An 11,155-nucleotide genomic window follows, 5' to 3' on the forward strand; every position below is an offset into this window, starting at 1 on the left:
GGTACCCACGAGGATGGTACTACAAGCACACACAAACAAACACAGAATCCTCCCCTTCCTCCTCTCCCTTACATGGCCTCTCCTCTCCTCATCAGGAAGTGCAGTCTCTCTTCTCTGGTCCTGTGGAGTACTGGGCGCGATAGGGCTTGATGTATGGGTGGTTAAGTCTAACTAAAGGGCTCTGTGTGGCGATTACACCCTCTCTCTCTCTCTCTCTCTCTCGTGTGAGTGTGTCTCTTTGCAGTCTGACGGAGAGGGCACAGCTCCTGAAGAACGTCTTCAAGAAGAGCACCATGAGTCTGTACCGATCAGACTCCATGCAGCAGAACCTACGTAAGTCACACACACTATTAATAGCACACACACACACACATGCCTCACACACTGACCTGGAGGCAAGCCCTCATGTTGTTTTCTTAGAGAGAGAGAAACATTTTCTCGCAGCACTGGTCCAAAGACCCAAGACAGGCATTTTGTATTGACTATAGTTCCGGTGTCTTAAATGGCACCCTATTCCCTATATAGTACACTACTTTTGACCAGAGCCCTATGGGCCCTGTTCAAAAGTAGTGCACTGCATAGGGAATAGGGTGCCATTTGGGATGCAACCTCAGCATTGGGGATGTGCTAATACTCTGCTGATCCCAACGCTCTTTAGAATTCGATATGCATGTTCCACGTTAGCCAGATGCAGGAAGTCCACATACATAATCCTGTCGTTAACCCCATTAAGTAACACAAAAGTGCCCCACTGTTCCCTGACGGTCTTCCTCCGCCTGTTAGTACAACCCCCCTAACACTAAGTGTGTCCCAAATAGCACCTTTTTCCTTTTATAGTGCACTACTTTTGAAGGGCCCATAGGGCTCTGGTCAAAAAAACTGAACTATATATGGGATAGGGTACTATTTGGGATGCACCCTAATGGACAGTCTCGTCCCATCTAGTACAAATTTCGTATGCCTAGTGGTCGAGATAGAAGCTTTAAGACAATACAGATGGAATGGGTTTAATTTGGTTTGTTGGATTTGATTTATTTCTGTTATTTTTGCTGACCTTTTTTTTTTTGTCTCGTAGGTGGGGATGGGATCGGTTTTGTGTGATCCCTTTGATTTTTGCCTCCTTACCTGTAGAGAAACCATACCCTCGATCCCTATTAGAAACCCCACCTATGCCCTTTTCACAGTATCGCGCTGACCCGGAACACATTGTCCATTACAGCAGGCTTTCAGCAACTATGATGGATGTGTAACCTGGCCATCTCGGTACAGCTTGGTTTGGTTCGGCTCAGCTCGGTTCGGTTCGGCTCAATACTGTGAAAAGCCCTCTATGTACCCACCCCTCCTTTCCTGTGTGTTGTGCCCTGTGTGAGGGGTGGTTAGAGCGAAAACGATTCAATAAACGTGTGCGATATTATTCCCACAATGCACTCCTCTCACTGGGCCTTCTGAACTCATCTGCTGGCCTGCAGGTAGTGACCAAGTCATTTGAGACCTAAAGGTGAGCTAGGGGGTCAAAGGTTAAGGTTGCGATAGGAACTCCCATAGTTGAAGTTAGTGGCTGTAGAGCTAAGTAAAGATGGTAGGTGTCAGGTAACATGACCCTCCCTCGCTTAGCACTGGTCAAGCTTCTTAGGGAGCATGTTGTTATTTTTCAATAATATTGTTTTAATTCAATTGAAACTTACGTTGTTTCTTGGTTTATTTTGAAAGTCATTCTTTAATTTATTTTTATTTAGTTAAAATCATTTTTACGAGTTTTAGTTTTGAAATGTTTTACTTTAAATGAAGTTAGTTTCTTTCTAATCATGGTTAGAATTTGAACGTGTCACAGCCATCGTTTGTCACTGTTCATCTGTCCTGCTTGCAGACGGATACGCCTTCTCTCAAGACGAGAACGGAGTTGTCTCCCAGTCTGAGGTCATCCGGGCGTACGACACCACCAAACAGCGGACCAACGAATGGTGAAACCACGCCGCTCTCGGCCAGGACAGCCTATCACGATTCACAGTCGTTTTCCGGCAGCGATTTGAATCTGAAGGGGGCAGCCTCTGGATAACCCTAGCCCGAGCCTCTCGGGAATTTGGACGTGACATGTCTTGTACATCAAAAATGGAAAGTAACTAGAAACAAAAAAGCATTCAAAAAGTCTTCACTGTGCTGTAGTTGTGTTTCCAGTAGACATAAGCACGGTGCTTGCATTTTTAACAGTCTGTGGTTGAAATTCCTTACTGTTCCTGCTCAGTTAAATGTGTTGAAGTATAACCAACTTAATGTCTCCTCCTTTCATATTAATAGAAAAAATATGAGCATTGAGCCAAAACAATCTATAATTTTGTCAAAAACTGTCAACATTTTTAGGTATGTGTACTCCAATTGGTGACAGAATAATACAGATTCGTTTTTGATAAAATAAAATAAAAATGTAAATGTAGATTTAAAAAATATCCACCAAGCATATTAATAATTGACCATTTCAGAACAGACATTTTGTTGTTTTGTTGTTCTTTTGCGCTTTGTAAAATAATGATCTACTGTATAATAAGGCCTTACATGTGTTCATGCCTTCAGCCATCCATGTTTTTTTTTGTCTTCAAAATGTTTATTTTTTATTTAAGAAGTATGTAGTTATCGTGCCTAAATTGCCTTGTCTTTTTAATGTCCTGCAACTTAGTCCAATTTCCAAAAATGTTGTACAGCAGTTTGATTGCTTTAAACAAGTAATTGCATTCCACACATTACTCAGCTGTAACAATCACAATGGTGCCTAAACTAGACTTTTTCCCCGATAGAATACGTAAGATATCCTAGCTAGCCAGTTTAGAACAGTGCTCTACCCTTGATTGGCAAGATGAGCTCACCCCCCCCTGCATTTGTGTATACAATGTGGTAACAAGTGTGGCACATATAAAATCAAGTTTCCGTTGTTAATTTCTACCGAGTGTTTTGGGGGGTGGCTGAATGACGATCCTGTTGAATTTCCGTATGTGGCAACTTTTCTTTCACAATCTTATATTCCCTCGGAATGGAGAGCTTGTCCTTCCAACATAAGTGCCATTAGCTTAAGAGAGAGAGAACATTTGCAAGAAAACTCCACACAGTATCAAAACTACTTTGTCTCTAGTTATTATGTGAATTTGTATTTTTATATTGGAGAAGTATGAATTTTGCATTGACCGGCTTTGTAATGAATTTTTGTCTCTTTTTTTTTTACAAACAAAAGAATGCTAGAGTAATAGAATGATGAGAAATATCTTTCTTAAATGTCTTGTTGTTATTAATATTGTTCTAATAACTGCTTGGTTTATTTGTTATTTGACTGTATGTTTGTTCTCTTCTCCCTATGGGAGATCAGTTTCCTGTGTGCTTGTGCGTGTGTGTGATCTGTCGTCTTCGTGTGTGTGTGTGTGTGTGTGTGTGTGTGTGTGTGTGTGTGTGTGTGTGTGTGTGTGTGTGTGTGTGTGTGTGTGTGTGTGTGTGTGTGTGATCTGTGTGTGTGTGTGTGTGTGTGTGTGTGTGATCTGTCGTCTGCGTGTGTGTGTGTGTGATCTGTCGTGTGTGTGTGTGATCTGTCGTCTGCATGTGCATCTTCTACTCTGGATAACTTCATACGTACGCATATGTCTGTGTCCTTAATGTGAGACTGGGAGCCCTTGGAACCTCAGGTCTTACTTTGCATTATTTGAGTGTGTGTTTGAGGATCTGTATGGGTGGGTGACTGACTGAATGACTGAGAGTGCAATACATAGTTGTCCGTGTGTGTGTATGGTGCTTCTTGCTCCTCTTGTCTGTCTACACGACTCCAGGTATAATGATGGTGTACAGCTGCATGGCTCTCTGTGTGGCCAGACCTCAGCCGCGGTGGTCCTGGGCCCTGACGCTAAGTCTCTCGCTTGACAGGAGATGTTGAACAATGCACAATGTTACCTTTCCAATAGTGGATATTTTGGTATTATCTGGTTATTGTAATTTCTCTGGGTGTACATGTTTGTAACTTTTTGTTTATCTGGTGCATTGTACCTCTTCTTTACAATAACTGTTTTTTGTGGTTTTTCATGGTTTTAGTGAGGGTATCAGTAAAAATGTATTTGTTATGCTATACTTTCGTGCTTCGATTGATTAGTTATGAACTGCTGTCATAATTCCAAAATGCTGAATGTGGTTCTTCTGATGTGAAATTTGTCGTGGAAAGCTTGGACTGTTGCTTTTTCCAAAACGGTTGTCTGTGATAGTTGTGGGCTGCATAAATGTAAAAAAGAAAACTTTCTTTGGTTTATTGTGCTACTTTGATTCTCCCTCAAGTGTTGGTCACTACAGGAAAAAAATGCACTTTTCAATTTGTTTGATTGTTGTTTATTTTTACGTCTTTCATTTAATGATTGTTCTGCATGTTGGGACTGCAAACGTACGTGTTATGTCTTGGATATCGATTAAGGTTGGGGTTAAATGCAGAAGACACATTTCAGTTGAATACTGAAATACAGTTGGACAACTGATTAGGTCTCCCTCCTTTCCCTTTCCCTTGCCATGAAGGACTTCTACTAAAATAATCTTCACAAACAAGGAAACCAACCTTTGTCATCCTCTCTGACCTACCGTCATAGAAATGTAATATTCCACGATCACAATATCTATGCTGCATCTCAAACGGCACCCTGTATACAGTGTACTACTATGGTCGGAAGTAGGGCACTTTGTAGGGAATAAGGTGCCATCCCTCATTTCGGACTTTGTAAACGTCCAAAATGAGGGGAGGCAGCTAGCTGTTTTCCCCATCGAATCATATGCCTGTGTGTGTGGTAGCAAACAGGACCTGCAGACCAATGAGAACCTAAACAGGAAAAGGCAGGGGAGACGGAAAACATAGTTCCCTTCCATGCGTGACAAACAAAGAAATGTCGTCATTATGGTCACGTTGTACTCCCTGGTGACTGGTGATCTGAGGTTTACTGTGGGGCCGTGTGGTCGAATATCCTTTTCGTTATAATTACAATCATTTGTCTCTGTTATTGACGCAATGTCACAAAACCAACCTAGATGGTTTCTCTTTAGTCGTTAGTTCATGAAATACATATTTTCCTGACTAGGTCTACCCTTGCTAGAGTATTCATACAAGAGTCCTTGGATTACTGTCAATATAACTTTAAAAAAACAATTCAATCTGTGAGGTATTTTCTTTGCGTTCTAAATAGATTTAGAGCAGTATTACACAGGACCATCTAGAAGACAGTATCTGAAAGACGATGACCTTTTCATGTGTTTTTAAAAACCAGAAGTGTCCAAGCATAACCAAATGTATAGAAAATCAATTGTGTTGACATCTGCGCAACTTTAGCACAAAGAGCTCCAAGGAGTAGTATACATGTGCTACCAAAGGTTTCTATTGGAACAGGATGCTTGTCTGGGTAAACATTGTAGATTTTGAGCCTTCCAAAAAAGACAAAAGGACAGCAATAGCCAAAGATTGTCGTGGCAGTCATCTCTGGGAATTGCTGTAATTTTTCCTTTGTTCGGAAGACTCCGTCTAGCGCCAAACATGATCCACTATATGATCTATTGTATCTAATCTGCCGTAATAGGTCAGTGATTGCCAAGTTTATTTCACACTTAAATGACTAGGGTACAGAGAAGTCTTTGGATTCTTGCCATACCTGCTCATCCAACCCAAAACTCTTCCCTATTTCTGGGACCAGTTGTTTTGAACACTGTGGCCATGACAGTCTCATTGAGCATTGACAATGACTGATCTCGTTGCCACATTCCTCATGTGAAGATTGATTGACAGGTAGCCTTTATGAACCGTTTCAGTTGCCTATATGTCTGAGGCTGGAGAAAAAGGGGGACTCCGCTGTCTGTAAAGACAACATTTTGGCTTGTAGAGTCTCTGTATTTAAGGTTCAATGTGTCATCCATGTTTGTGAATATCTTTGCATCCCCTCTCTTCAGTATAATAAGTAGTACATTAATAAACCAAATATGCAGGCTAAAAGGTGAAACACAAACTCAGGATTGTGAGTAACAGCATAAAGAAAACAGTTGCCATATTCAACAGTTAGTACAAAATGTATCCGTAAGTGAGCAATTAAGCAATTCTCAACCATTCAATCTTGGATTATTAAAGAGTAGGTTTAATTTTCGAAAATACTGACCAACTATTGAGTGTTTTATATTTTTTAAATGTACTTCTAGTTGTAGCGTTGCATGACGAGTACTCACAATCATAGAATTAGTCATTAGAATACTAATTAGATACTGGTGTTGACTAATATCATTAAATAAAAACAAACCAGCCAGTGAGCACTGTACACACAGTACATCATTTGGCTTTGTTCACCCTACTGCACAACTTGGTGTCAGTCCTTCCCCTCTTTTAGGGATTTGCAATTGTCAAAATGATAATTTGATTAAATGTCCTGCAGCTCGCAACAAAATGTCTAGAACACTTCTTAATAATGTTGCTGCCACAAAAGTTGTGACAATTTAACATCACCATTTAACCAAATTGTGTATAAAAGAGAAAGGGAAGACAGAATATTGTTTACAATAGAAATGTATATATAAAAAAGTGCATAACATTGAAAACAATATTGACCAATAAACAGTCCTGTCTGTCCTAAGCAGAAGTCCATTCCTGTAATTTAGAGAGACAATACTCTCATGTACTCTGCTCGACTAGGAATCTTTCTTGTGGTTTATCTTGAACACAGCCTCCTGTCTCCCAGTCCCCATTCAACAGGCCTACTGCAGTGCATGTCAGGGCAGTCCTCCCGGTAGCCGATGACTGTGTGTCTGTCCACAAAACACACCAGGGTCATGTTCAGTACAGTTCACTGATTTAAAACAAACTCATACTGGGCAGGTTCAGGTAGTCCCTTCCTGTTGTCTTAGTCTGTTTTTCTTCTGTTTTGTGCTTAATGAACATGACCCTACTCACGTCCCACAGTGTGTCCCACAGTGTGCTCCTGTAATCCACCTCCTCATTGCCAAGGAAGCCCCGTCAGCTCTGTCCAAAGTCTGCAAAGCCCTTAGCCCCGGAGAAGGGCTCCGGCTGTAGGGGGAAGAAGTACTGCTGGGGCAGCAGGAAGCCCGTGCCCTGGGCCAGGTGAGGCTGTTGGTGTGGGTGCATGGGCTGGTGCAGCTGCAGCTGGGCATGGGAGTGAGGGTGCTGGCGTCCGCCTGGCATGCAGGCTGCAGGGGAGGTGTAGGGGGGTGGAGGGGGTGGTGGGAGTAGCGGCTGGGGTGTGGAGGGAGAGGTGAAGACACGGGTGCTTGGTGCAGACGCTGACACCAAGCACCCGTGCTGCTGCCCCTGACCTCCAAGGGAGAAGCGGCGCACCGAGCTGCTCCCGCCAGCTGAGCTGGAACTGGTGGCCGTGCTGGACTGGCGCGAGGGGGTGCGCAGGCTGGCTGGCGCAGTGGTCAGGATCATGGGGATGGTCTCGCCCTGGCAGTTGCGCAGTGAGAAGCGGAGAGCCTGCTGGGTAGGCTGTTTGGGCCGCAGGCAGGTGCAGCAGTAGACGGCAACCAGGGAGCCCACCACCACAAAGGCCACAAAGATGGAGCCCACCATCAGGAAGGGCACGTAGATCGGCTCTGCAAGGAGGAACAGGTGTTTGAATACTTGTACACTTGATAACTTGAATACCTGTTTGAAAACATGAAAAAGCATCCCTTTACCTTCCTTGAAGTAATCACAGATCTGAATACTGGTTTTATTGGTGAAAGCAATAGGGTGGTAGCATTGCTTACACCTAACAAAACACTTACATACCTGTGCTCACCTCAAGGAAACTAGAAAGGATGTATTCATAAAGTAACAGGGCCAATGAGAAGTGGAGTTTATACTCAACTCTATTTAGAGTCAGTGAAAATATGTGTGCGTAACAAACTGTATTGCAGACATGCACAGACATATGGGAACATCTTGATTGAATAAGATATGCATCTGTGAAATAATTGATTTTTTTACAGAATCCAGAATTATACCTTTTTTTATGGAAAGGGATTCAGGAGAAAATACATTTTTTGAAGACAAAAGTCAAATGTTGCTCTTTACCTTCCTAAATCCCCTCAAAATTCAACATGTATTTACATTAACTCACAAGACATAATTTTGTATTGTTGCAAAAATATTTTCAATAGCTAATTTTAATATCAGACTGGTAGTACATGTTTCTGGATCACAATACAATATAAGAAGACTACTGGGGTGTATTAGGCAAACACAGTGCTGCAAAAAAAACTATTTTGCTACTATAAAAATAACCAACTACATTTAGGCTGTCTTAATACAATGTATTCAAAGTGTTAAAAGGCATTATATATATTTTTTATTCCTTATAACCCACATGCACCTACAAAAGCAGGTGTTTTGTAGTTATTAATAGGCCTATCATTTAGCTACATTTTATTTCTTGGTTAGTCATTGTCTCTATATTTATTTGCTTAAAGCCTGAATTGGACTATGCAAAAGGCTACTGTGCGAATGTTCATTCAGAAGCGTTTTTTCTGAAGACAATGTATTTTTCCAAAATGTAGATTAAACGTTCAGATTACACCTTAAATTAGCAATTGGCACCAGGGGAGGAAATTATTTTAAATTGAATTATTATCAGAAAAAAAATAGGAAATTGTATTAACCACCCTATAGGGTTTAGCAACTTGGGAGACCATTAAATTGAGCGATTTGGTGAAATGAGTTTTTTAAAATATAAATGTTCTATATGTTTCAGTTTTATTCCATAAATGGTACACATTTGGAACTAATGCTGATGAATAATTCCATGTGAATGAAAACTCTTCTTTTTAAATTAGAAATGAATTCTGAGATAATAACCCCTGCAACACAGGCATATCGAATACACACCTGAAGGTGATTTGATGTCACCTTTGGATACAGTCAGGCATAGGCTATTCTGCCATTGGTGTGCAAAGTTATTATTTAGATTGCAGGATTATTACAAAGTTGCATGGTTTATATAGGGGTCAAAATCAATCCACTTCTTTTCACAGCCTACTACTTTCCAGTCCTGGTCTCTATAAAAATAAAAACCTATGATTGGATCTATAATTTCTTGATTCAGCCTCGATTGTGACACTCCAGGTGTATCGCATGGCCCACTTTTCCTTTCCTTGTTTTGGGGACCGATAGCAATATACCTAACCTGTTGTCACACGAAGCCCCCAAAAACGGGTGCCCCACATATGCGTACAATCGGAGCTGCTTAGTGCTTACACCTCACAAAGTCCCTTTTGTAAATCAAGATGGGCTGTAATTTCTGCATCTTGATAGAGCTATTACATTGTTATAACTAAATGAAAAGTTAGTTTTAGTGCTGATGTTAGGTTTCAAAATGACAACATACATTTTAAGGAGATTATTAGGACAATGTACGTATGAAAACAAAACATAGGCTGTGATAGATATAGATAATTGCATGATTTCCCCCCTTGTATTATATGGATGTCCTTTTTGGCATCTAAATTATTTAAAAATAGGCACCAAAAAAAATGGATTTATAGTTTATATTTTATCTTAATAATATAGACTATAAGACTGATTGAAAACAAAAAAAATGTTATAATGAAACATGTAGGCTATTGCATGCCTGACCACTGACTTGAAAAGGCTGAATGGTGAAACAAAATTGACTGTCATTTGACATGCATGGTTCATTAAAAGCGTGTCGACATATTGAATGTTGAACTATTTCACTATATTGAATCTTTGGAAATCCCACGTTTTGAAGTTAATTGTGCATTAACTTGTCCACTCCTGCCAGGCTCTGCATTGGTAGTCTAAACTTACGCGCTGCAAACTCCGTGTTATTCAGTTCTCGGTCGTTGGTACAGCTTCCCTGGTCCAGCCGTGCGTCCACAGCCGCGCAACAGTACCGCAGGGAGCAAGACCCGCAGCACACGGTCGCGTCCATGGTGTCAAAGTCCTCCGGACACTGAAAGCCTTCGTGGTAATTTCCATTACTGTCCAGCCACCCATGGCAGTACTCCCCTTGTGCGTCTGATATCCGTAGATTCCAGGTCAGGTAGCCAAGCAAGAGGTAGTTTAGCAGTCGCATCATCCCGACAAAAACCTTATTATAAACCTAGTAGCCGACACAGTATTCCTTAACTCCTACCTTGTCTTTAAAATATTCGCATGATGAATTCGGTTTGAAACAGTTCCACGGTTGAATTTACCTACAGTTTCAATAGTGTTTTAATTGTCATCATTCGTTTGATTTTAATTCAACCATACGAATTATTTTATTTATATCAATTTGGCATATACTCTCCTCATCCAAAATCGGACCAGTATCAGGTCACAGGTGTAAAATAAGCTTGAATTGAACTCTCAGGTTTGTCCAGGTGAATGATTGTTTCAGTCTCTTCTCAAAGTCTAATTATTGCGCAGGCAAAGACAATCATATATATAACCGAGTGTATCTGAACTTTACCCAGACATTTCTTCTCGTCAGAGAGTTCCTTTGGAAACAATTAAAATAAGTAATTCATCCATAGCTGTTCAGTTCCGTGAAGATGTGATACGGATGGCTACGGTCGTATGGTGTCCAACCTAATTTGAAATCTGTAGTTTTTTGTTACCGATTCTGTATAGGCGGGCACGCATCCCTTTGACCATCCGGCGTGCGCATCCATGATGGCGCGGGGTTTTTGCGTCATCACGCGGACGGTAGATTGCAGTGATGCTGAGAGCTGCTCGGTTTCCTTAAACATACTAAGGATAAAGAAAAAAATACCTCATAAATCTAATTGTGCTAATGGAAAAATGTCATATTCATAAATGTATATTCAGTAATAACAAAAAACGTCCGAATTCGAGCAGCACATTAAGACCTTTCTACATTCTTCTAATAAGAAAGCTGTTAAAATCAAATCAAACTGTATTTGCCACATGCGCCGAATACAACAAGTGTCGACTTTACCGTGAAATGCTTACTTACAAGCCCTTAACCAACAGTGCAGTTCAAGAAAAATAAAATATTTACCAAGTAGGCTAAAAAATAAAAAGTAACACAATAAGAATACCAATGACGAGGCTATATACAGGGGGCACCGGTACTAAGTCAGTGTGCAGGGGTACAGGCTAGTTGAAACAATCAATATGTGTGTTTCTTTTAAGTTATTTATATAATCTGTG

The 11,155-nt window shown here is 40.8% G+C and overlaps 2 protein-coding genes across 2 annotated transcripts in view; one reads left to right on the plus strand and one right to left on the minus strand.

The window, feature by feature from the left end:
• LOC118384751 (phospholipid-transporting ATPase IA-like) overlaps positions 1-2,855 on the plus strand; it is a 45,682-nt gene extending 42,827 nt beyond the window's left edge. The window contains exons 7-8 of the mRNA XM_035771489.2: positions 245-333; positions 1,868-2,855. Coding sequence (XP_035627382.2) covers positions 245-333; positions 1,868-1,965 — 187 coding nt within the window. The 3' untranslated portion in view covers positions 1,966-2,855. The remainder of the gene's footprint in view (positions 1-244; positions 334-1,867) is intronic.
• A 96-nt stretch (positions 2,856-2,951) lies between these two features.
• Positions 2,952-10,706, minus strand: LOC118384217 (protein shisa-3 homolog). The gene is made up of 2 exons (XM_035770542.2): positions 9,806-10,706; positions 2,952-7,590 (listed from the first exon to the last, which is right to left on the minus strand). Exons 1-2 carry the CDS (start codon positions 10,074-10,076, stop codon positions 6,995-6,997), a joined length of 867 nt encoding a protein of 288 aa, XP_035626435.1. The 5' UTR covers positions 10,077-10,706; the 3' UTR covers positions 2,952-6,994.
• Positions 10,707-11,155: the final 449 nt, after the last annotated feature.

Source organism: Oncorhynchus keta, chromosome 5 (genome assembly GCF_023373465.1).
Source record: "Oncorhynchus keta strain PuntledgeMale-10-30-2019 chromosome 5, Oket_V2, whole genome shotgun sequence".
In the NCBI taxonomy this organism is placed as follows: Eukaryota; Metazoa; Chordata; class Actinopteri; order Salmoniformes; family Salmonidae; genus Oncorhynchus; species Oncorhynchus keta.

What these genes read in the sequence shown, in the direction of transcription:
- LOC118384217 (XM_035770542.2), bottom strand. Translation starts at nt 10,076, where the DNA reads ATGATGCGACTGCTAAACTACCTCTTGCTTGGCTACCTGACCTGGAAT. An exon ending in TAACACGGAGTTTGCAGCGC is followed by an intron (nt 7,591 to 9,805) that starts GTAAGTTTAGAC and finishes TCCTCCTTGCAG; the next exon opens with AGCCGATCTACGTGCCCTTC.